This window comes from Cervus elaphus, chromosome 17 (genome assembly GCF_910594005.1).
Source record: "Cervus elaphus chromosome 17, mCerEla1.1, whole genome shotgun sequence".
NCBI lineage: Eukaryota > Metazoa > Chordata > Mammalia > Artiodactyla > Cervidae > Cervus > Cervus elaphus.
In genome coordinates, this window is record NC_057831.1 from 16,876,226 (window position 1) to 16,903,455 (window position 27,230).

General features: G+C 36.7%; 1 protein-coding gene across 1 annotated transcript in view; it reads right to left on the bottom strand.

Moving 5' to 3' along the window:
- Nucleotides 1-27,230, bottom strand: part of LOC122673200 (glutamyl aminopeptidase) — a 79,125-nt gene that overhangs the window by 38,320 nt on the left and 13,575 nt on the right. The window contains exons 2-10 of the mRNA XM_043870729.1: nucleotides 26,573-26,714; nucleotides 24,535-24,666; nucleotides 13,738-13,858; nucleotides 12,233-12,387; nucleotides 11,969-12,082; nucleotides 8,744-8,878; nucleotides 6,308-6,373; nucleotides 3,802-3,867; nucleotides 3,513-3,664 (exon numbers count right to left, since the gene is read on the bottom strand). Of these exons, the coding sequence (XP_043726664.1) occupies nucleotides 3,513-3,664; nucleotides 3,802-3,867; nucleotides 6,308-6,373; nucleotides 8,744-8,878; nucleotides 11,969-12,082; nucleotides 12,233-12,387; nucleotides 13,738-13,858; nucleotides 24,535-24,666; nucleotides 26,573-26,714 (1,083 nt within the window). The remainder of the gene's footprint in view (nucleotides 1-3,512; nucleotides 3,665-3,801; nucleotides 3,868-6,307; nucleotides 6,374-8,743; nucleotides 8,879-11,968; nucleotides 12,083-12,232; nucleotides 12,388-13,737; nucleotides 13,859-24,534; nucleotides 24,667-26,572; nucleotides 26,715-27,230) is intronic.

Consider the following 27,230-nt stretch of genomic DNA (forward strand, 5'->3'; position numbering starts at 1 on the left):
TTGTTGGATCATCTGGTAGTTCTGTTTTTAGTTTAAGAAAACATCATACTGTTCTCCATAGTATTTGTACCAATTTACATTTCCACAAACAGTGTAACAGCATTCCCTTTTCTCCATTCCCTCTCCAGCAGTTATTGTTTGTAGGCCTTTTGGTGCTTCATTCTGACCTGTGTGAGGTGATACCTCAGTGTAGTTTTGACTTGCGTTTCTCTGATATTTAGTAATGCTGAGCATCTTTTTATGTGCTAGGAAAGTCTCATTTTGTAAAGTTAAAGGTTTGATTATTTTTGTTGTTGTTGTTTTTAAAGCTTAATGTGTTGAAAATGTCCAAGAATTGATATGTCATATTTGTGAATTTTCATTTGTTATGTCCATAAAAATGTATAGAAAAGTATCTTTTAATTAGATTTATAAATCTGTGTCTTTAGGTGTTTATATTTGAAATTATAAATGGAATTTAATAACATTTTAAGTATTGTTGGGGGCTTCTGTGATAACTCAGTTGGTAAAGAATCTGCCTGCAATGCAGGAGACCTGGGTTCAGTCCCTGGGTTGGGAAGATCCCCCGGAGAAGGGAAAGGCTACCCACTCCAGAATTCTGGCCTGGAGAATTCCACGAACTGGATATACTCCATGGAGTTGCAAAGAGTGGGACACAACTGAGGGACTTTCATTTTCACTTCACTAAGTAGTATTGTTTAGAAGTTGCTTGTAAATGAAATATACAAAATAATTTAATTGGTTTTGTCACTGTTAAAATGTTTGGGAGAATTTCATTTATGCATTGTAAATAAAAAGATCCTCAATCAAAAACTAGAAAAACTGCTATTGAAAAGCCACAGTCTCCTCCACCCTACCCACAGGCCAGCACCTCTCTCAGAAGCACCCTCTTTTAAATGTCTAATCCTGTAACTGTGAATACCTCTGTATTATTTAGGTAGTATTTATTAACTCACCCACCAAAGAGGGTGATTTAATTCACTTTCACTGCTTTCTTTTTCTTTCTCCCTTTAACAGGTAGAGTGGGAGGTGGAATGTATTATTTGCTGATTTCTATTAACTCACATCATGACCAGCTTCAGGCTGCTGGCATAATATCTCTGAGTTGGGATTAAAACCAGCTTCAGTCCATCCCTGAATCAGTATCCCAACACTCTTCCACCTTCTCTTCCTTTTCCACCTCCTTTCTTCTGTCAATTATCTTTTTTCTTGTTACAGTGTTAAAACTGTTTATATGTACAATATAACCTGCCACCAGAACAAAATTTTAACATGTTATCCATTGGTTGATTATAAAAAAAACTAAAAGACAATAAATAACATATATGGAGTTATGCTGTATACCTATTGTTGGCCAAGAAGTGTGTTGGAGTTATATTTCCTTTTCTATGGTTTGATTTCATGGCTCTTGAGTCACTTAAATAAAACTTTCCCCTAACATCTTATTTTATAAGGGTAAAATAGACTCCTTTTTGGGCTTCCCTGGTAGCTCAGTGGTAAAGTATCCACCTGCCAGCGCAGGAGACTCCTTTTCCTTATACTTTATCAGTAGCATAAAATCATTCTACCTGCTTCTTTTTTTGGGGGGGGGGGGTGTCACAATTTTTACATACGGCCTTGATTTTTTTTTCTAATTTTTCTTCTTTATAGTTGACCAAACTGATAGGCCTTCACCAACTCCTCAATTTTGCCATCCTCCCAATCATACTGTCTTTTTTCCTGCAGATCACCTAACTCAGCTCCAGTCCTCCTGGGGCACTGGGAACCCACTGGATGGCTACTGATCTGCATTTCCTTTCATGGATCTCCTAGGACAGATACACTGTTTCCTGGATCCTGTGTCTTCCTGTTTTTATATATTCATATTTTTTCTCTCTGCTCCAGTTTGCCTAGAGTGTAACCTCAGTAACTTTCTAAGTGCTGTGTGGAAAGTATTTTCTGGGGCTGCATGTCAGAAAATGCCTTCACTATGCTGTTACATTTGGTTTAGGGACTGGGTAGAGAATCGGAGGTTGAAAATATTTTTTGCATCTACATTTTAAATGTCTGCTTTATTTTCTTCTTGTGTTCAGAGCTGTTGTGAAGAATTCTAATGTCACAGTAACTCATGTACCCTTATTCTCTGAAATTTCATGAGGCTGTAGCTAAATATGTTTTGGTTTTTACCATTTTGTACTGTGTACTCAATGGGACTTTTAAATCAGAATCCTTGTGTCTTTTATTATTTCTTTGATATAATATGCCCATTAAGTTTCTCTGTTTTCCTTTCTTGAGAGACTTCTATTAGTTGGTGCTAGGTTTTTTTCATATTTATCTTCTCTTTCACATTTACCAGTTCTGTGTATGCTTGTCCTGTACTTTTAGAGAATTCTCCAAGTTTTTTTCTAATTGGTCTATTAATTTCTTTGACAACTGAAATTTTAATCTTTCATAGCTCTTTTATATTTTTAGTTTGTCCTTTCAAAAAAATCTGCTCTTAGTTAATGTGTATAAGAGCTTTGATCTCAATATATTTCATAAATTTATTTTTTATTTTGATTATGTCTCTTATTGAGATGGGTTTATTGTTTGTTCATGTGAGATTTTAACTTTTATGTTTTTAGATTTTTTTCATGCATCTTGTTATCTTTTATCGTTCACTCATGTTTAAGAAAGAAGGACTAAATTGATTATTCTTGGTGTCTTGTATGTAACCCCTCTACTGTTGAGAAGAGAGTTATATTTTTGAGACAGACTTCTCCGCTGAACAGGAAGTCTGACTAGAGGCTCTGTGTATGTGTGAGTGGAGCTGGCTGCTCCAGCCCATTCATCCTACCAATGCCACAAGGAGGAAAGCTTTACTCTGCGTGCACCAGCCAAATGGAAATCCTTAGCTCTCCTCCATTGTTTTAGTCAATTTGTTCAGAAAAAAAAAAAAGCCCTCTGGGTTTTTGCTGGGTCTTTGACAGACTTTTGAGAGCTCTGTGCAGAGGAAAGAATGGCAGTCAGTGAAGGGAAAGTGGAGGGAGAGGGGTCTGGCCAACACAATGGTCCTGAGTGCAGACTTCCTAACTGCCCTACTTCCCACCTCACCTCTCACTCCTGCCGTCCACTCTGAGTGCTGACGCTCAGCCCAGGCCCATCGAGGGCAGGGGAACTCAGCTGCCAGCTCTGCTCAAGTCTCCTCCTCTGGCTGCACCCTCTCAGTTTGTTTTCTGTCTATATCCCTCCCTCTGCTTTTCTTCATCTAGGAGTCTATGATGCACTTAGCCTTTCCTCTCTGCTTTCTTTACATCTCTGAGTTTCTTTCTTTTAGTATTTCTATTTCCTTATTCAGTCATTTCTGGGAAGAATAAGACTTGCATGCACGTGCTCAGTCCACCATTTTGAACCCAGAGATGACTGAGCTATTTCTAAATGTCTTTATTTCCATAAAGACACTGTGCTTATGAATCAGGTACCAAAGAACAAGTTCTAAATGAATTGCCAGTATTTCCATCAAATTTCCCCTGAAGTGCATTATAGAGTCATACCCAAAAGCTGAATGTGGCTCAGAAGAATTAGCTCTCGAGTCCAACAGAAAACGTTTCTGTGTGATGTTCTTCATATTGTCCACATTAAGTACAGGGTAACCCATCTGATTGGTCCAGGTATCCATTACTTCTTTCACTGGGAGATTACTTGCCTAAGATTAAAAAAAAGAGAGAGAGAATAATCAATCAACAAATAAGGGGAGATAAAAGGATAGAATAATCAGATAAAGAAATGATTGATAAATCATTTGTTAATCAAAGAAATTTTTGAGGATATACTTCTCATTACCTCTTCAAGTGCTTCCCAGAAATCTGAAGTTTTGGCATTCTGAAATTTGTATTTTTTCAAGTAATTCTGCATGTGAAAGATAAATATTTCAGAAGTCAATGTTTGCTTTTTCCATACTTTCACAACATCAGTGAACAGTTCAACAATCTCATTCTAATGTATAATATAGCAAGTATACCTAGAATGAAAATCGAATGATATTCTGTATGTAAAACATTTCATAACCTATAAAAACACTGTACAAATAATGATTTATTTGTAAAGCATAAGAAATACTTTTTATTATTAATGGGATAATTTTTTTTTTTAGTCTAATGGAATTGTGAACAGGAGAGGAAAAGTTTAATTTTTTCAGGATATACAATGCGAGGTACTTAAGGACAGTTGAGTGTTCAGCAGACAGTCAACAGACCGTAACATTTTTGATCTGCTAGGGAAAAAAGACTCATGATTCTATGATGTTCACTTACTAGTGTTAAACTGTCCACTACCAGCTGATCCCTTACCTTTATTTACACCAGTACTGCTTTCTCATCTCAGACCCTAGACAGTCCCATCACTCATGAGTGGTTTAAGTGATATGCAAAGATAAAAACTGGTAAGCTTGGCTCTAAGCCAGGGCTCTCGGCAAACTTCTTCCATAAAAAGCTGTAAAGATTTTAAGTGTTGTGAGCCATATAAGTCTCTGTCACAACTACTCAACTCTGCCTCCGTAGCCCCAAAGCAGCCAAGATAATATGTAAGTGAGTAATCAAGGCTGTTTTCCAGTGAAGCATTATTTATGCACTAATATTTGACTTCCATGCAATGTTCACATGTCATGAAATATGCTTCTTTTGATTTTTTCCAGCCATTTAAAAATGTAGAAATGATTTTCATTTGCAGACCTTACAAAAATGGGTGATAGACTGGATTTGGCCCACAAGCTATAGGAGTAGTTTGCAGACTTTTGTTCTAAAGAAATGAATATACAGTCTTTGGAATAATAATAATCATGATGATGATAATGGATAAATTGTGGAAATTACTTTAAAGTGTAAGCCTTCGTTTTTCAAATATTTTTACAATACAAATACAAAATATTTTTAACTAGAAAGTTCCCCATTTTGTCAGTTCTGGTCCCCAAACCTCTCTGCATATGAGTTTTCAGGGATACTGTGATATTCCTAAAGAAAATTCCTAGTCTTCTAATCTCATGATTGGGCACTACTTGTGGTTCTCCAGGAAACCTTCCAAAATTCCTGCTGTAATCACTTCTCTGTTATGCTCTAGAATTGTCCTGTTTAAAATAAGGATGTCTTTGATGGAAACAGAACCTTCTTAAGTGGTCTTTGAGTCTTCAAAGAAAATAAACCAGTGGTTGACTTTGCACATATCATTTTCACTCTAAGTTGCTCTAACTTTCAAGAGGTGCTATACCTAAGTCATGTTATCCTCTAAGTTCCTTTTTTTAGCCATGGAGAGATAAAACAACACTAGCAGGACTGCTCCAAGATACCTGGGAGAGGGTGGAAGCCAGTTTGAAACGCTGCCTTCGTATTTGTTCTTTTGGTCGGCCGACTGCTCAGTACTGCCACTGGAGGGCAGGCAAAGGAAGGGAGAGGAAATGAGACGCGCAGGTTCTTTGTCTAACTCGCTCCCGAGTTTTGTGTAGGTCATTCTTTCTTAGTAAAATAACTGGACACTTGAAATAGTAATAATTATAATCACAGCTACCTGTTAATGATGATTTTTAGTGACTAGTTTCTGCTTAAAATTAATTTCAAGGAACTTCTTTGTATATTCACAGTGTCTTGTACTGAGAAGCATGCAATCTTGGGACTGAAAGGAACCTTAAATACTATTTTATCCGACTCTCACATTTTGGGGGTGAAGGAAACTGGTGTCTAGAGAGAAGAGATTTGCCTGAGGTTACAGTGAAGAGACTTCTGAGTCCTGGATCACTGTGTGGTTTTCATCACGGCTGTTGCTGGTTTTCAAGTCAGTTTCTTGCTTCTTCTGAGTGAGAGGATTGCAGCTTATAGTATACTAAAAGTAACTCATTTTATCTAGATTAGTGCTTTTAAATATTCTATACTGACATTTTCTTCATCACTTTGAATAATCACAATATAGTCATTCTAGTCAAAAGTTCATGATGACCTAGATCGCTCGATAATAGTCCCTCAGTTGTTACTGGTAAGCACAAAATGAAACAGTGTTTCTATTACTAATATCTTAGGAAGGGAAAGGACATTTTCCAAGCCCTAACCCTGTAAAGGATATCAAAAATAACACTAAGTAATCTGTTTAACTTCTCTGTGAAACTTGTGTTAAGTGACAGTTACAGACACAATGTAGGTAACAGACTGTATGTGAAATCACTTTTTTTGAGTTTGCAATATTATCTATTCCTGAACAAGGAAAGTAAAAGTAAAAGGGGAATTGTCCTTAACCACATATCTTAACATTCATCAGTCACATACCAGTGTAGTTTTTTAATAGTATTAAAAGTAATAAATCATACCTGACATCCTGCTTGAAATTTCTCTGGTGTTATCCAGTTTTCAAGCATTCTCAGAATGGAAGCTCCCTATGATGTAAAAGAATGGCAAGAAAAACTAATATAGGATATATAAAAGAAACAAATATCAGTGATGTCTACTGGGACTAGTATCTCATGATCATATTTGTGGGATAATGTCTTCAAGATGACTCTGCTAAATGGTTATCAATCTGTGATTCTAGGGTGAAAATACCATCTGGCATACCCCCATATCTATGCTTCTAAAATAACTAAAAGGCAGGGAAAAAAGGATACAAGGGCCATCCTTCCAGAAACCTGAGATTCAAATAATTATTGCACTTCGCCACATGAACCAGTAGATGGGGCTTTCCTAATGAAAGAGAAACTTGTGGGGGGGGGGGGGAAGTATCAAGTCATCTTCTTTGAACAAAGAAAGCAATTTCAGGATAAAATTCTGGCTACTTCTTAGGTATATTGGAATATTTGGAGAACTTATATTTAACAGAGGGGAGTAAATAGTTGAGGAATTAATCAGGTCATATAGTTCAATATAGATTAGACATATAATTTCTAATATAGATTAGACATATGATTTCTAATATAGATTAGACATATGATTTCTAATATAGATTAGACATATAATTTACTGAAGCCCAGGTGTCTCAGTGGTAAAGAACCCGCCTGCCAGTGCAGGAGACACAAGAGACGCAAGTTTAACCCCTGGGCTGGGAAGATTCCCTGGAGAAGGAAATGGCAACCCACTCCAGTATTCTTGCTGGAAAATCCCATGGACAGCGGAGCCTGGCGAGTCTATGGAATCGCAAAGAGTCAGACACAACTGAGCACTATCCACACACGAAGACATATAATTTAGGCATAAAATGCTTCTCTTCCAAAATGGTTTATCTCACTTGGTTTTATTTAGTCTGAAGCATCTGATGAATACCTCTGCTCTCTACTTGCTTTTCATATGTTATAAGATTAACTCTAAAACACTTTATTGGTAGATTTAAAGGGCTTCCTGGTGACTTAGTAGTAAAGAATCCACCTGCTACTGCAGGAGACCTGGTTTCATTCCCTGTGTTGGGAAGATCCCCTGGAAAAGGAAATGACATCCCACATCAATATTCTTGCCTGGGAAACCCCATGGACAGAGGAGCCTGGCGGGCTATAATCCATGGGGTTGTAAAGAGTCGGACACAACTTAGTGACTAAACAATAACAATAGCCAAAATAGATTTAAAAATCAATTTTCAAGTACCTGACCAGAGAAACATTGCTTACTCATTTAAATTAGCAATTTTTACTGTAATTTATTAAAATATAAGTTATTTTTGTACCTAGTGGAAGGCTAAAGGCTTAGAAACATGTATTTATTTCTGACCTAATACCGTAAACCCATGGAATATCTGGGACTTAGGAAGAAAAGTCATTTAATAAATATAAATGTCTCTCCATGAATTATTAGAATATACTATAAGTAGATTCAAAGTTTCCATTTTAACTGAACAATAAAAAGAATCATTGATAATGTAAAAGAAAAACGAATAAAGGAAGCCTAAAAATGCCATGAAAATATATGAGAGGGAAAGCCAAAAAATACGATGCTGTAAGCTTCAAATACTAATATATGGTATTTTTCACTCAAGCCAATTTTATCTACTATTCATTTTAATAATTATCATAGTTTGTCTTAAATAAAACTTTGGGTATCACCTAGAACAATAAAATGTATTAGTTTACAGTGGTTTTTGGATAACTTAGTATAGTCGGTAAACCATAAGAAGCTGAGGTAGAAAACTGACTAAAATATGCTGCATACAGGTGTGGAATATGTTTTCAGGAGAAGCTACAGAAGAAAAACTTGTAAGAGAAAATGGGTAGCATGGAACTTTGGGTCACTATGGATTTTCAACACCTTTCATAGAATTTTAGTGGATAAAGATGCCGCATCTATCACATGCTAACAAAAGTCATTCATCTTTAAATCTTATACGAAACCAGATGAAAGTATTCCTTAAATGGACTTGGATTTAAGTACTTACTGGAAGCATTCTACTAGAAAAGGTGTCCATGTATATGGCATTTCTCATTGACTACAGAAAAAGATTTATTGTCATTCAAATAATCAAATCAAATAATTTTAAATTGGATGTTTAAAGTATAAATGTTCAGTTATCAGAATGAGAGCCATTTTTAGCAAAAGTGAAAAGAGAAACTTTAAAAAAATCTGATTCAGAATTCTGTGACAATGACCAGCATTGATCATTTCCACTGAAAACTGCAAACTGTGGAATATTCAGCACTGGAATAAGTTCTTCACTATTTCCCCAAACCCATTAACATAATCTAACCATTCATACCATTTTTAGGCATTTGCTAAGGAAAAGGCCATTAAACAGGAAGACATTCAAAACAGTGTCATATTTTCCCCACCTTACTATAGGAAATTCCATCAAAAACAGATGTTATTTCATCAGGAGTTGTCACAGTGACTACAATTGGGTGTGAAGATATCAAAGAATCATCCTCTTGCACAGGTAATACATCGTCAAGTATCATCTGATCACGCTGAAATGACAATGAAACAAAGAAATATAGCACTTTATACTGGTTTATATATAAAATATTTATATAATAAAGATTGACTCATGTTATTTAAAGCAAGCATTAGGTGGTCAATTAATCATATTTGGCATTGATTTTTCTACACTGATTCTACACTGATTCCATTCCCTTCCCCTACATATAATTGCTTTGACTTTTCCCCTATATGGCTGGCCAAAAAGACACAAGCATTTATAAATTGTTTCTGCTATTTCTGTATGTCTTTCAGACATGTACCAAACTTCTCAGGCTCTGTTTCCATATCTGCGCAACAGGAATGATGGTATCACCTCACAAATTTGTCTGAGAAGTAAGGAAGAATGTTGATCTACCAAAAAAGGATGTTTTAGGGGTCTTTTCTGCCAACTAATCATTGGAATTTGTAGTATTCATTATTGAAGAAAATACTAACTTTTGCATTAGTTCTAATAGTTACCTTCTCATTCCAACCCTAGGTTTTCACAGCAAAATAGAGTGGTTGAGAGGTCTAGCCCTATAGTCAAACTTTGTGGGTTCAAAGCTCATTATCTCGACATGCAAGTTTAAGTAATTTCCCTCACTCATTAAATAGGAGTAATGATGGCAGCTACTTTTCAGAAATGTGCCGAGGATTTAATGAGACAATGCATGCAAGCATTTGACATAGTACCTGGCACAGAGTGAAATCTTAACACATTAGCTCCTATAATCATTTTGATCCTTAATTAGTTAGAATCTGAAATCTAGCTCTAATAAAGCACTGCTAATAAAAAATCAAAAGCTTTATTGGTCTTACTTAATCAAAAAATATTTCCAAAAGGGAGCATGCTATATTAGTTTACATTTTCCAAGTTTGCGAATTCCATTAATAATAGGCAGGATACTATTGTCAAATGATGACTGTCAATCAAGGTAATTTGATTTAGATTTTAATTTTTGTGCCCCTAAAATGTTTTGGTAAGAAGAAAGAATCTTATTCTCAATGTCGGTAAATTTGACTCTAGTCTTGATTGTGTTACCAATTGTCTATGTAATATTGCAAACTTATATTACCTTCCTGGGCATCAGAGTTTTCACCTGTGAAATGAGGCTCCTCTATTGTGGTACTTAGCAAGCTTTCTTACAATGCATCTTTGTTCATCTATCCCCTCCACCACCAGACCCTAAATTGGGAGCTTTTATAAGGGCAGGAAGTGTGTGTGTTTTATTTAGTTTTGGGTCCTCTATAGTGTTCATTGAATGAAGAATGAATGAATGGATGAAGAATGAATGAGTTGGATCATATGATTACATTTCATTTAAGAACTGAATACTAAATTCTTCTAATATTTAATTGGTGTTTTTGAAACATTAAAAATTAAATGTTAAAATATTACATATTATATTATGCATAATATAGTAATATTAAAATGTTATAATTTCTTATATCTTGATTTACAGAGGGTTACTTTATAAAAAGTAAAGGACAAAATAGCTTTTCATTTATATAGTTTAATTTCAATAAATTACAAAATCAGCATTTTTCAACATAAATGAATGGTCTTCAGCTACGGGAATTTTGTCCAAGTGACATATGAAAATATGTGGGGAAATTTGGGGTTTTACAACTGGGATGGAGAGTTACCCGAATCTAATAGATACAGGCCAGGGATGCTGCTAAATAGCCTACAATACACAGAACACCCCCCACAACAAAGAAATATCTGGCCCAATAGTTCCAGATGAAAAATCCTGATGTAGATTAAATTTTAAGGAAGCAATTGTTGCAAATTAATTTTTTAGTTTTTTTTTTTTTAATTTATTTTTATTAGTTGGAGGCTAATTACTTTACAATATTGTAGTGGTTTTAGTTTTTAAACCAGGTTGTGCAAACTTAAAGAAGTTCGAAGGCAATGGCAACCCACTCCACTACTCTTGCCTGGGAAATCCCATGGACGGAGGAGCCTGGAGGGCTACAGTCCATGGGGTCTCGAAGAGTCAGACACGACTGAACGACTTCACTTTCACTTTTCACTTTCATGCACTGGAGAAGGAAATGGCAACCCACTCCAGGGTTCTTGCCTGGAGAATCCCAGGGACGGGGGAGCCTGGTGGGCTGCTGTCTGTGGGGTCGCACAGAGACGGACACGACTGACGTGACTTAGCAGCAGTGCCAACTTAGACTTCAAGCATATAATGGTCTTCTCATTCTGTCCAGTAGAGGGCAGTGGTCTATATAGTAGACAACCTTCTGTAACGCTTCTTTCACATGTCTACATGCTTAACACTTTTATATACACAGACTGATAAGCCTGGTGGCTTGCGATGTGTAAAGCGTCTGCCTGCAATGTGGGAGACCTGGGTTTGATTCCTGGGTCGGGAAGATCCCCTGGAGATACTTACACCATCTAAATATACTTGAAAACAGATATAGCTTTTCAGGAAAACAATATGAGTTCATAGAAGCCTCTGTTCCGGGCTCCTGGGGGACACACAGTATAATAATAGTAATTACCTGTACATTTTTCCGGGCGCTTTTAAGCTTACAAGATAGAGAACAATGTTCTTCTTTAATGGAAGATAGAACGGTCTTAGAGAGACTATATAACTTGCTCAAGGTCACATTCCCTGTAACACACCTTAAAATGATGCATCCAGGATTTAAACCTGAGTCTAACTACTAAGTTTATGTGCTTATCTCTTTGCCACATCATTTCAGCAAACTGTGTAAGGGAAGTCATTTATAAAATTAGGCTTAGACGTTTTTCAAAGGGTTAGAACTACAGGCACTTTCTTGAACACAGAGTTCACACGGTTTAAGCTAGATATTTTTGCCTGCCTTGGCGTATGTTCTTGAATGACTCTACCAGCGGCATCCTAGGCTTGTGGTGTTCAGCTGCTCTCTAGTGCTTGGGTGCAGGCTCTGAGCATGGTGTAGTCACTGGAGCCAGCTGGCTCCACCCCATCCTCCCAGTGCAATTCCCAGTTCAATACTGCACGTGGTCCCCAACTCAGGGCCTTTGTCATAGTCCAAAGTCTCCAGTCTGCTTGGCATGAGGATAATAGAGATTTGAAATGTATGTGTTTCAAGCTCACCATTTGCCAGTCTGTTTCTGCATGGGCTACTCCCAGGTACTCAAAGAAGGAGGCAAATCCTTCATTTAGCCACAAGTCTTCCCACCATTCCATGGTCACGATATTTCCAAACCACTGAAATTATAAGTAATAAAGAGATAGTTAAATTTCCCATGCCTATGGTACAGAGGCCTAGGAATTTGCAGTGACATAGAAGTAGCAGGCGTCATACTCAGCATTTACTTCCTGCTTTATTTCCCCCTGGTTGATGCTAAGGCTCTATACCTGATGCACAAGCTCATGGGCTATCACAGCGGCCACCCTCTGTTGGTTTGATGAGGCGGATTCCTTAGGGTCATAAAGCAGGTTTGTTTCTCTGTAAGTGATGAGTCCCCAGTTCTCCATAGCCCCAGTGCCGAAATCTGGAATAGCAATTTTATCTATGGAAAAAGAGTCCAGTGAGAAATACATTCTTTCCATTTTGTTCATAACATTTCTTACCAAATTAAGTTCTTTAGATGAATGTTTTTTAACAGGCTAAAAATAATTCCTCAGAGTGAAAAACAATCATCTATTTGTATAAACTTTTTAGTCTTTAATGTGCTCAAAATTTCCATGGAACTTTTCCTGTTGACTCCAGAAATCAGTGTCTTTTATTTTTTAAGAATATGATTGGCAATGCTCTTTTCAAGTCCTCTATAATTTTATGTCTTTTGTTTCTTTCTGTATTTCATTTTTATTAGCTTTTTTCCCATGACTTTCATTTAGATAATACCAAGCTTCTGTTTTGGAGGATATGCTGTAAGGAATAAAATGGTGAGAATTCCACTTTCCAGGCTATCATGGGTGGTACAAGAGAAATAAACAGAAAAAGACTTTTAAATTAATGTGCTTAATATTTTATTAGATATTATGCTGATTTTTGTGAAGTATTTCTCTTCCTGGCTCCTTCTCTGATAGTTGTGAAGCAAACAAAAGAAAGGGGGGAGGAGCTTCCACAAAGTTTTTCAGAGCCACAGCCATTCCCATGTAGAGAATTTGGCATTCCAGTTGCTTTGCATTGGTAATTTATTAAAGTAAGGGCAGAAATAGAAAAAGAGAAGTCAGTTGTTGGTTGGTTGGTTTTTTTGTTGTTGTCTTCATTTCATTCCTACAGTATGGGTGTTACATTTACAGTCTTTGCTTATACCACTTGAACTTACTAATAAAGTGTTTCTGTTATTGATAGATGTATCATCCACACCATTTTGATTATAGCACTGTTTTTATTTTCAAAAGAAAACATGTTCCCCCATCCTTCATATTAGAAAAAATATTTACAGTAGGAGCACCAGCTCATTTTAACTGCTGGAGAATCTAGAATTAGTCTTCTACAACTATGGAAAGACTGGAAGTACATATGACTCTAACAGCATTATTTATCCCTATTATCTGTTAACTCACTGATGGTAGGAAGGCAATGTAAGCTATTGGGATGGGTACTAATTTTGAAATCAACAAATCTAGGTTGCTCATTCTGGCTCCATCATTATCAGTGTCTGTAGTTTAATCTTTATTTGGAAATAAAATACATTTATCAGGTAAGAACAGAGAGAATAGACATTACTCTTGGAGGAATCCAGAATGAATCTTTCAGCATCCAGTAAGTGTTAGACAAATAGTGTAGGCATATGATAAAAAGACTAACAGATAACCATTAACTCAGGATACTAAAAGTGGAGGAAGTGAATTAACTTAGATGAAAACAAAGGCAATATTAAAAATAAGAAAATAAAAAAAATGGTTCTCACCTAATTTAGGAAGAGAATAATTCATAGCAAAGTAGTTTTCAAAATAGTCAAACACACTTTTAGTTATGTTTGCAGCATATTCAGCTGTGTGCTTTTGCTCTGGCTGGACATATATAGTGAGCTATTAAAAGACAGAAAAATTCAGTGAAAATTCTTCATTTGGTAAAACACAAAAACTGTGATACATGACATAGTAGAAAGAAGGTGGGCTTTGGAGCCAGACAAGTCTAATTGAATCCCCGTTCTGCATAGCCTTGGGCAAATCACTTCACATCTCTGAGACTCAGGTGTAAAGGAGAAGAATACTGCCTAACTCACTGAGTAATTTCATCAAGAACTATAAATAACAAAAGACACAATGGTTGGCATAGTGTATGATATATCTGTAAACTATTATTACTTTTTTCCACTTAGAGCATATATTGTCATCTTAATATTTATGTATCTAGCTATGTATCTCTGTGTAATTTGTCTTTGAGGAAATGAGGCATATGATTTTTCTTATCTAAAGAGCCCTTACATACATGTTTTCCATTTATGCTTTTCTATTCATTGCCACCAAATTACCATTTTGATATTTTAACTGTTCTACTCTCAGAGTCTAAAATACAGTGATTCAAAATTTTCTTAAGAGGGAGGCATCTTGATAAGCTACATCTCTAAATACCCAGGATATTATTTTATGCCATGATATAATTTATAAATCAAACCAAGGATAGACTTTTTACTCCCCAGTTCTAAGCATGTATAACCCAGAGTAGCCAGCACAATATTGGAGGAGAAAAACAATAATGAAAAATTGATACTATCTGACTCCAAGACTTACTGTAATGCTACAGTAATCAAGACAGTGTGGTATTAACAAAACAATAGAAAAATAGATCAGTACAAGACAATAGAGAGCCTAGAAATAGACCCACATAAAAATAGTCAATTGTTATTTGACAGAGGAGTAGAGGCAACGCATCGGAGCACAGACAGTCTCAAGAAATGATGCTGGAATAACTGAACATCCACATGGAAAAAAGTGAATCTAGACACAGCCCTTACACCCTTCACAAATATTAACTTAAAATTGATTGCATACCTAAATATAAAACACAAAACCATAAAACTTCTTTAAGATAACATAGAAATCTATCAATAGATGATGTTGGATATGAAGGTGATTTCTTAGCTTCAAAACCAAAGGCATAATCTATGAAAGAAAAGCTGATAAGCTGGGCTTCATTAAAACTTTTGCTCTGTGAAAGGCAGTGTCAAAAGAATGAGAAGATAAGGCATAGACTGGGAGGAAATATTTATGAAAGGTCCATCTGATAATTAATTATTAAGAGAAGAAGAAGGCAAACAACCTGATTTTAAAAAATGGGCCAAAGGCCTTAACAGACACCTTACCAGGGAAGATATACATATGGCAAGTAGGTATGTGAAAAGCTGATTCATATCATATTCATCAAGGAGATGCAAATTAAAATAACAATGAGATACCACTACAAACTTACTAAAATGCCAAAATTCAAAACACTGACACCACCAAATGCTGATGAGGCTGTGGAACAATAGGAACTCCTATACATTGCTGGTGAGAATGCAAAATGGTACAGCCACTTTGGAAGACAGTTTTGGCAGTTTCTTATAAAATTAAACATACTTTTACCATATGGCCCAACAATTGTGCACCTTTGTATTTACCCAAAGGAGTTTAAAACATATCTTGCACAAAAATGTTTATAGCAGTATTGGTCATAACTGCCAAAACTTGGAAGCACCCAAGATGTTTCTCATGTACCATATAACTGTGAACAATGGAATATTATACAGTGCTAAAAAGAAATTAACTATGAAACCATCACAAAAAAACAGGGAGGAACCTTAAATGCATATTAATAAATGAAAGAAACCAATCTGAAAGGGCTACATACTGTATGATTCCAACTATATGGCATTTTGGAAGAGTCAAAGCTATGGAGACAGTAAAGAGATGAGTGGTTGGCAGGCTGAGGGGTGAAGGGTGGAGAGATTAATAGGTAGAGCACAGATTTTTAGAGCAGTGAAAACACTCTGCATGATACAGTAATGATGGATATTATACATTTGTACAAATACATAGAATAAACAACACCAAGAATGAACCCTAAAGTAAACTATGGACTTTGGGTATTATGATGGTTCAGTATAGCTTCATCCTTGGTAGCAAATGTACTGTTTGGAGGAGGGGTATTAATAATGAGGAAGGATATGCATGTGTGGGAGCTGGTGGGGGGGGAGCTTAAATAAAATCTTTGTACCTTCCTCTTCATTTAGTTGTAAACTTAAAACTGCTCTAAGAAAGCAGTCTTTTTAACAAAGTTTGTGAGGAATTCAAATGAACTGTATTTGTTGAACTTGAGGCCTGATTCTAAAACCTCAAATAAAGCAAAAGATGCAGTCATCTGGTAAGTTTAAGCCTGTCTACCTAACTAGAACTAGGGCCTCATCACTTTTTAATAAGGAAAAATGAAGAATTATGCCTACTCTTTTCCTTTTTTATTATTTCAAATGCATTGTTAGTTTTGCTATTCTTTTAGGCTCACCCCTTTAGCCGTCTTTTCTTAGAAGTGAAGAACTAAAGGAAAGATCCAATCATTTAAGGTGTGAGTTTCTAAAATCATCTTAAATTACCAGTGCCTAATGTTCTCCCAGATACTGGGTGATTAACATTCTTGCTTTATTTGCATAAATAAAGTTGTATTCATCTTCATCTCAAAAGCCTACAAAATTCACTCATTTATCAGCCTTTCTTTTAGGTTTCATTTTTATTTATTTTAAAATTTTTGTTTTCCAGAAGAGGTGGTACATTTCCTCACAGCCACTGCCCTCCTGTTCTCTTTGTGAACAACGACAAGCATTTTCCAAGATGGTAAGTAAAGCTGAGGATCCCGTTGGTGGTCACCGAACAAAGCGAAGGTAATTGCCCCCTATGAAATCAAAACCATCATGTTCATATAGCATTACCATGTCGTAAACTGAGGTTCTCAGAATTTTTCACCGGTGAGCTGATTAGTATGTCAGGACTTCCTCAGACTTTCTGTTCTCTTCTGTTAAAAATTTCAGAAATGGTAGTTTCTCTTGACTCACTCTGCTGTTATCTACACACTCTGTACATTTATGTTGCCCATAATATTTGGAGAGTGAAAGAGGGTTAAAAAGAGGAAGAGGCGATAACAGGCAGGTCTCCCACATTAGGTGGAGCAGTGGGGAGGAGAAAGACTGCTTTTTCTGCCAGTATGTTCTTATTGCCCATGCTGGTAGAGTGACTTCCTTCAATCAAAAGGCTTCTGAGACAATGTAATCAGGTTTTCCTTACTCTTCATATTTCTGTTGTCAGCAGCAACAGGAATGCAGTGTCCTTAAATAGAGTTGTGTTCATGTAAATCCAATAAAAATAAAAGTAACACCTTCCTCTTTTATTTCTGAGAAACTCAACATCACAGAGAAGTATGTTTTGTCTTTACAGTCTTGCCAGTCTGCAGATCACCTGTGATTGATGACCTTTATTTTGATGCGTCATCTTTTATGGCCACTGAGATATGGTCATATTTGATCAACTTTGATCAACAGAGGTAAGCTGAGGTAAGCAATTTGATTAACTGAGATAAGCAATCACAGAATATAAAGACACAGCCCATTAACCTTATAAGAGTATTAGCCAGAGCATATCTGTATGTCCTATCTGCTATATATCACAAACATATTTTTATTTTAAAGATAGCTTTCTGTAGGCTTTGGGAGGAGTAGTTAACTACCCCCCATCATCTGCTAAGCTTCAGCACTTCTGTCCATGACAAAGTTCAGTCAGTTACTCCTGAATTGTCGTTGCTTTGTAATAAACTATTGTTCTAAGTTTACATGCTTGCTTTACTGAGATGATTTTTTTTTAAGCATGTGACTAGCCATAGTGAAATAGCATGGGGTAAGGAAGATATGCATGTATATTCTTTCTTCTTAATTTCTAAAAAGTCACATATGCCTTTACTATTTAAATATTTTATTAAAGGCTAAATGTAAAGGTTTTATATAAGCTTAATAATTACAGCTATCTATGAAGTGTGTAAGTCTTCAAGAACCTACCTAACTTGAATGCATATATTTAGTTTTAGATACTAAATTCTCTAAGTGGACTAAATTACTGAGATATACCACTGTTGGATACTATTGGTGTAGTAGTGTTAATCGCTCTGTTGTGTCTGATTCTTTGCAACCCCATGGACTGTAGTCCACCAGGCTCCTCTGTCCATGGGATTTGCCAGGCAAGAATACTGCAGTGGGTTGCCATTTCCTTCTCCACGGATTTTCCCAACCCAGGGATCTCCTGCATTGTAGGCAGATTCTTTACCATCTGAGCTACAGGGAAGACCTGTTGGATACTATTTGGCATACTCAAAGCACTGAACCCATTGAGCTAGCATCAGATGTAAAATCTGTGCTTCCTGGTCTATATGCAGTTGATTATTCTTTTGGGAGGTGTGCTTCATCTGTTTTATCAGTGTTGTTGTTGCCTTTCTCTTATCACGTGGGAACCCTACCCAAGAAGGCTTTTAGAGTTGTTAATATTATCCCTTTAATTAAGGGTCTCCAGGAATTTGAGAAATGGAATTTAAGTCCACAAGAATTTATTCTAATTGGTTGCCGTCACTTCTTTTATGTGTAATCATTATGGTTAATTATTAGTCTTACTGAGTACTTAAAAATTTCCAGGTAATCTGACACTTACCATGCACATCAATCCTATTAATCTGGCACTATTAATAATAATAATAGAGTATAATATTTTGCATCACTAATGATATCTTTACTCCAATGCTTTCATTAGCCCAGTTTCCACGATTACAGAATCCAAAGAGTTTTGAAAATCCAAAGTTTTTTTTTAATATGTTCTCAGCAAATTAAGTTGGTGGTATCATCTGACCAGAACGGAGAGAAATTTTTTTTTAATAACTTATTTTTCTCACTACAAAAGTATTGCTGTAGAAATACTACTATTTGATTATAAGGAGCTGCCCCAAGATCCCACTGCAGTTACTCAATAATACTCAATATTTGTACATACTGCCTTTCACAAATCTAAAAATTTCTGAATTCCAACATGCAACTAATCACAAAGATTTTAGATAAGGATTGTAAACTTCTATCTCAAATTTTAGAGTTTGAAGAGTTTTAAAAGTAAACTTCCAATTGTATATATGAGGAAAATGTATACACAAGAAAAATGCAGACAAAACTGACACTAAACTTCAGCACAAAGTCTGTTTTTTACTATATTGTATTGCTTCTTTTCTCTACTCTTAAGAATGAAGCCTGACTTTCCCAAGTAACAAAATAGAGATAACAGTAGTACGTAACTAATAGTTAATGTGAGCATTAAATAAGCTAATGCATAAGCAATACTTGACACATAATAGTTTTTATGTGTTCCATCAAGAACGTTAGTATCATCAGAGATAATACATTGAATGATTATCCCCTGTAATTTTGTTTGTCCGTACTTCCTTATATGTGGGATATCCATTAGGAACACCATTAGGATTACTGTTAGGAATACTAGGAGAATGAAGAGGGAAAAAATAAAATGTTAAGTCCAGAATAGGCTTTTCACACCCACACAAATTAACTTGAAAGCCAAAACCTTTTGATTTGCAAGAGCCTGGTTGGAAAAGGCTTTAGCAATAAAAACAGAAGGCAAGGGAAAAAGTAAACCACAGAGTTTATGCTCTAACAATAGATTGGAAAGAGACTGGAGGCAGGTCCAGAGGGCTGTGTGTCAATAAATGACTACCCCAGGACAGGGGTAGTAAGGTTGAAGGCGCAAGACTCTGGAAGGGTGTCTTAGAGTCTGAGATAAAGGCAGTGAACTTGGAAAGACCATGTGAACAAAAAGGAATCAAACTGGCCACTACCAGCTCGTCAGAAGTCCAGCCAGCACCTGCAGGGTTCCCACCGCCGCCTGTGAGCCCTGCAGGCCCACTGTGCCTGGGACCGTGTTTTTATTGCCTTTGTCTGCTGAGTGTCTTCTATGGACAGAGGTGACCAAATATCCAAGTTTGCCCAGAAGTGTCCTGGGATTCTAAGTCTGTTGTTTATCTGTTTACACCTCTTACCCCAGCATAATTCATGACACCTCTATTATTTCGGTTCTCTAAATAATAAAATATTTGGTCACTCTACCCATTGACAACAGCCTGCCTTTCCACTGCTGATCATCCATCAGACTTAGCACCTGTTCATCTCTTGAGATTTTTCCATCTTGTCTGAATTGTTCCAAATAGACACACTCCTTTATGTGGCCCATGACTCTTGCAGAGCGCCCTGTTTTTGTTTTTCCTGTTTTAGAAGCTGAGATCTTTGGCACCAAAGGGATGGTATGATCAAAGACCTTAAAACACAGTTGGGTGACCGTGGACAGTGGTGACCACCTACGTTTCACATGTCCATTGAGGTGTAGATATCTTAGCACTCCCTATCATATTTCACTCCCTTTAGGACTTAGCATGCTATTTGTGCACATAGTAGGTGCTCAATAAAGACTGACAAAATGTTGGGGGGAACCTCAGTTTTATTATCAATGCTGATAAAGCCAGGATGAGAAAGAGAAAAGAATCTGACCTTTTTTAATTCTGTAAACTCATGTTTAAGTTACATAGTTAGTATTACTGAATGTCATCAATGTGTTTAATTTTATAACTTTGCATGTGTGCTAATTTGCTTCAGTCATGTCCGACTCTTTGTGACCCGATAGACCGTAGCCTGCCAGGTTCCTCTGTCCATGGGATTTTCCAGGCAAGAAGACTGGAGTGGGTTGGTTGCCATGCCCTTCTCCAGAAGGTCTTCCCAACCCAGGGATCTAACCCGTGTCTCTTAGTCGCCTGCATTGGCAGGTGGATTCTTTACCACTAGCACCACCTGGGAAGCATGTCCTTCTAGGTATTCTCCCAGCAGTAGACGGAAATTTGGGGAGGAGGGATACTCAGGTATAATAATTGTGATCTTTTGGTTCTTTAAGTTTTGTTTGTGGTCCTGCTTTATCACAGGAATGTGATAGATAGACTCTTCCTAAGTTTTAGATTGTCCCTTATCCATAGATAAATTATTATAAATATGGAAAACCCTTGGCTCAAAGTTTGGGTGGCTTAGGACTGTGTTCTTGCTGTGGCTTTGAAGTTTCAACATGTGTTCAGGACTCTGAGTCCCAGAGCTCGGCCGGCATGAGGTGCTGTTTGAGACGCAGCCCAGAATCATCATTTAGGCTACACAGAACATTTACTGGCTGCTCACTTCTCATCTAAGTCAAAATTTGAGTAGTTTGATGCGTAGTGATGATCATGACTGCAGTAGAGTTTTTTCAAAACAAATAATTAACATGAAAAAATCTAACTTACCTCACAGAATTTTATATACTTCTTTGTTAATATTATTTTTGTAAATTTAAATAAAGAATAAGAATCATTAGCAATCTTCTGTGGCTTCCTGAATTACACGCATTCCTTCAGGGAAGATTGATAGCCCTTAATTTAGAATAGTCCTTCCAGTAAAGAAATTTAAAAAAATTGAAATAAAAATGTTGTAAAAATCAAATTCATTCTGAAAATGTACCACAAATAGCAAATGTTTTTGAGAATATGGAGAAAAGGGAAACCTTGTACACTGTTGGTGGGAATACAGATTGGAGCAGCCACTGTGGAAAACAGTGTGGAGGTTCCTCAAAAAACTAAAGATAGAGTTACCATATGGTCCAGCAACTACACTGCTGGGTATACATTCAAAGGAAACAAAAACATTAATTCAGAAATATATATGCACCACAGTTTTCATAGGAGCTTATTTACAATAGCCAAGATACGGAAGCAAACTAAATGACCGGAACAGATGAATGAAGAGTGTGTGGTATGTATATATACACAATGAAATACTACTCAGCCAAAAAGGAAAGAAATTTTGACGTTTGCAACAACATGGATGGATTGGAGTGTATTATGCTTAGTGAAATAAGTCAGACAGAGGGAAACAAATACTCTCTGATGTCACTTATATGTGGAATCTGAAAAAATGAAACAAACGTGAATATAAGAGAAAAGAAAACGGACTCACAGATATAGAAAACAAACTAGTGGTTACCAGTGGGGAGAGAGAAAAAGGGAGGGGCAAAATATAGGTAGGGAATTAAATGGTACAAACAACTATATATAAAATAAATATTGTACAGCCCCAGGAATATAGCCAAAATTTTATAATAACCACAAATAAAGTATAACCTTTAAAATTATGAATTGCTATGTTGTACATCTGAACTTTATATAATATTATAAACCAACTATACCTCAATAAAAGTGTAATGCAACTGACAGTCACAAAAGGAAATATGCAGAGTTAAGTCTTTTGAACTACATTCCAAACTTGGTTACCTTTCTTCCTAACAATTTTTTAGGGTTGGGTCCCTAATCTTCAAGAGCAACAAGGACATTTTAAACATAGTGAATGGTTCAGATACTAATATCTGCTATCAGAAGAACATAGGCTTTGACTTGGTTTTTATTGATGTAAAGTAGTTCTTGCCAGAATGGTGACTTCAGTCAGGGTATTGTAGAGTCTTGGATTGTACAGTATAACCTGATTGTGAAAGCAGGTGATACATGTACCAGAATAATACTGTCAGAAGTGGAGTGGATAAGAACGGTTTTCTGATTCATGAAATTTCTACTAAAAATGTTGTATTACACAAAAACCAACTTCATTTGTTAGGGGGACCAGTAATATGGAGACTTTGGTTCTAGAGCATACAGCATATTAATGCTTTAATATACCCCTACTTCTCCTAACAGGCTTCCCCAGTGGCTCAGCGGTAAAGAATCCACTCGCCAATGCAGGGTACGTGGGTTCAATCCCTGGGTCGGGAAGATCCCCTGGAGAAGGAAATGACAACCCACTCCAGTATTCTTGCCTGGAGAATCCCATGGACAGAGGAGCCTGGCGGGCTATAGTCCCTGGGGTCAGAAGGAGACAGACATGACTTAGCAACTAAAGAGGAACCACACTGCTCCTACCAAACAGAAATGACAGTTGCAACATAAAAGTGGAAAGCCCACAAGACACATCAGGTCTTCAAACAACATAAGCATCTCTGTGGAGTGGATAAAAACACAGAGCAGTTGGCAGGAACTAAACCTATCGGCCTACTGGGCTCTGGGTTTGGAAGAATTAGCAACAAGTTCCTGGGGGTTACAGCCATGTCATGCTTTGAAAGTTATGTTCTTAAACTCTGACTACTATTTCTGATTGTTTTCTCATAGTTTTCTGTTTTTATTTTACGGTGGTCATATCTTCTTGAATCTCTGAGAGTAATAATTAAAGGCTGGGTGTGTGAGAATGTTTAATCTTTATGGCTTTTTTTGGTTTCTAACTATTACTATTTGCTCACACTGTGCTTGGCTGTTTATTTGTCTTGGATTTTCTCTTTTATGTTGCTTGTTTTCCTCATATGCCGGTTTGTCTTAGGCTGTCTGTTTAGCTATAAGAATGTAGTACTATGAGAATAATGTGGGTTCCCACTGAGGTTACTTTTAAGTAGATAAAAGTGGTGTGGTTTTCCTGTAATTCTCTCTGGAGTGGGAAATTGTACTGGAGCATCTGTGCTTGGGTGCTAAGAGCTAGATTTCACTTTAGAGTGAATGGGTAGGGAGCCAGTCAAATGCCATCGAGGCAAAATTTACCTTGGACTGACATTCACACTAGATGCCTTTAAGTTCTCCTGCAAGGTTCTGTTCCATTTTGAAGAGCCCCACAGGTTTTTGCAGGAGGGAAAACTCTGGCTAGCTGTCTTCTATAGATAGGATGGAGGGAGAAGTACCTCTTCCCTCCAGTGACTGGTGAAGAGGTAAAGATATTTTTCAGGATATCACATTTCAGGAGGTTTACAGCAGGGTACATTGTTGGAAAAGAATCTGGAATTTGAGTCTCCACACTTGCCGGTTGCATGATTTTGAGAAAATTACTTAAACCCATTATTTCAGTTTTCTCATTTGTAAAGGGGGAGTGATGATTTCTTCCTTATAAAATTATACTACAAAGAATATAATGTTTCATATGTATACTATACGGCACAGAGGCAGACTAACCATTAGATAGCAAGTTTAGGGCATGAGCAGAACGAGGGCCTCCAATAAGAGAAAAATAATTAGGTAATAATTAGGTAAAAGTATTTAGTATTTAATTTTTCAAGAGAATTATTAAGTTCATCATTTTGATTTTTTTTAAAAGCTTACTTGTATTTTCTTACATTTTTGAGAAAATTGTTTTTGATACCTTGCTGCAGTCTTAATGTTGAATTACATATTGGGATGGCACCACAAACATCTCAGTACTTAGCTACCTGAAGGATATTCATCTACCTCGGATTTCCTCCTTTCCCTCTGGCCTCCATCTTGGACGCCACCCAAACACATAAACCCAATCATTTTACTGAGTTGAGCATGCACAAATATTTAATACCTTTGTGCTGATATCCTTAGAAACTAGCTTTGGATTTATAGTGAATTTTCTCCTGAAACAATTCAAGGCCATCCATTCCTATGGATGTTTTGTTTATTTTTCACCTGGGTCCTTTCAGCTTACATTTTTCTATATTGTTCAGTGTTTCATCAGACTCACAGACCTTGGTGACTAATGGGCTTTTCTAGTGTGGGGTAAAAAGAAACTGTTCAAAAAAAGTAGACAATCACAAATGCATAGGTGGTAAATTTTTAAAAATATAGTGGTACTCACAGGTATCCCCCTGTTTGATATCCTCGTTACAGAGTCAAACTGATGTACCGCAAAGCACACCAGGTAAGTACTCATGGGAACAGACTTCTGGAAAGTTGTCCGATTCCATTTATCATCCACCGACTCTTCTTTCTATTGAAAGCAAAAGATAATCTTTTATTTATAAAATGATCAATCATGGACAAGACAAACAGTTACTCTAAACCTGGCTTTCCAGTCAGAAAAAAAGCTTGTCAAAGCTTAATAGTAGCAAGAAATTTTACCCCTAAATGGTGATGTTGAAAAGACTGGAGGAAAATTCATTTTATTTTTAGTACTGTGAGACTGTGATTGAACTATATACTGTATGAGGTTTCTTAGGGAGAAGTTCAACTTTGTGATATAAACTAGACAGGAGTTTATCTTTCTGCATTAAACACAAAATCCTGACCATAATATTTGAGCATACACCATGACCGCTTAGTGAAGAATAGGCTAGTGATCAGTGCCTTGCACACAGGAAGAACTAAGCAGGTATTTGCTAATTTGACTACATGCAAGAGGGCATTAGCTGTGCCAGGCATAGCAGGAGGTCGGGTTGTCTCTGGTTGTCTCCATCAGAGACCTAGGTATGGTCACTAAAGTCACTGCCTTGGTTACCATGGAGAGAGAGAAAGACTGTATCACTTGCTGCAGCTACCAACTCCATCTGTCTGGCTTTCTGTCCATGCCACTTTGCCTTCCTCACTGCCAGTCACCAGTCCTAATTCCTGCTGCCCACTGTGTAAACACTTCCACATGCCCTGCAACCACAGTGAGTCACTCTACAGTGGGAAGTTAAAAAGGGTTTAAGAGAGGGAGGCTGGATTAGAGCTTGATGCCTGATAGACAAGGCAAGCATGTGCTTGTAGAGAAGAGTTGAAGCCCCAGCAGTTACTCTGTGATAAAAACCTCATAGCAGTTCTGATATCCTAAGGCTATGCACCTTCCTCCAGGGCTAGTTTCTGAAACTAGGTGAAGGTGAAGAAGTGTGTACTCTGCACGACAAAAAGGTCCTGTGGCAGAACCTTAAACAGCAGTTAGTAAAGTTTGCATTCTTCCTCCCACCCTCACATGCCAAGAATTCTGATGGCATTGTACTCTGACCCAGTCCTCTGGATTAGTGTATCATCCTTTAAGTTCATCTTTTCCTCTTTCTTCTCCAGTCAAAACCCTATTGCCTAGCAGTCTGACACTAGAAGAAACGTTGAAAAGCTTGCATTTAACCTTAAGGCTTTTGTTTGCTTTTTTGAGGAATATCTGTAATTAAAGAGGATGATTTCAGTGATTATACTTCAGATAGTGGATCAGAAAGATGGGAAGTGTAATGTAGACACAGTGCTTTTCTGGTATTGGGTAGGTGACAATTATATCTAAGGATGAGCTTCACCCTTTCACATGTCAAAGATATAAGGCATAATAAACCTCAACCTTGAGGTAATGATCCTTTAGTTAAGTGCGTTATCCATTATAGGGTTGAGGAGCTGGAACAGAGGGAAGAGTCATGTTAATAATTATACAAACAGAATTTATTGTAGCCTTTTTTTTTTTTTAACATTTAATGAGTATTTCTTGTTCACTAGAATACCTATGGGCATGGTGATCCCTGGAGTTGGTAGCTATATTTCAACATTTAAGTGATGATTTTTTTTTTTTTTAGAAACCAAGAAGACTAGGCCCCTGAATATTTTTAAATCTGTAATTCCATTCGTTTGCCTTTAATTGTCATGATTAGGGGATTCTTTCATTTAAGCAGAGCCTAGCTGACATATGTCTACTGTATCCATTCTTGCTTAGAAAACCCAACATGGTATTTTGACTAGATTGTAATATCTTGAATTAAAGACTCTTAGTACTCAAAGATAAGAGATTGCCCAAATGTATTTTCAAGCCTCTAAATAAGCTATTAGAGCACATTTATTTTAGAATTCAGTAGGTTCTCTCATAGCAAATCAGGAAATTTACCTGATATTATAAACACACTATCTGCATAAATTTTAAAAGAATTTAAAATACTCACCTCCACTGGCATATTTGAAAGTGCCTTATATTCTTTGGAGTGGACAATGGATATTGTATACGTTGCCTTTTTGTTGGGCTCATCAAAACAAGGGAAGGATTTCCTGGCATCTGTTGGTTCATGATCAGTGGCTGCTATGCTCCTTAGAAACAAACACACAAACAAAATATATGTTGCCTCTTCTGACAGCCTCTATTCCTATAGAAAACAATCAACTATGTAATCAACTCTTGCATTTCTTAAAGCAAGTGTCCATCCAGAAATCTATCAAATAGTTGTCAAAGTCTTCACTGGAATTTTTAGGTTAACAAATGAAAATTCAGAAACTGCTTTGGTTATTTTATATGAATAGTTAAGTATTTTGGTCCCATAACTAAAAATCTGTGATGAGCAAAAATCAATCCAATTTATGTGCTATCATTCTTTCCATCCTAAAGCTATCAAGTGACAAGTAAATAAACACAAAGCCAAACTCAAAGGCTTGCTTGTAGCTGTCCTTTTAAGTGTGAACAGCTGTGTTCTGTCATGGAGTAGAGGAGTATATTCTAGAGTCCACAGATCCTGTCCCTAATAGCACATTCTTTCTTACTTATGTTACACCAGGGACAAAACCCTTAGTTTCATTTCTATGCAAAGCAGTCCCTGAACAATCTCCCAG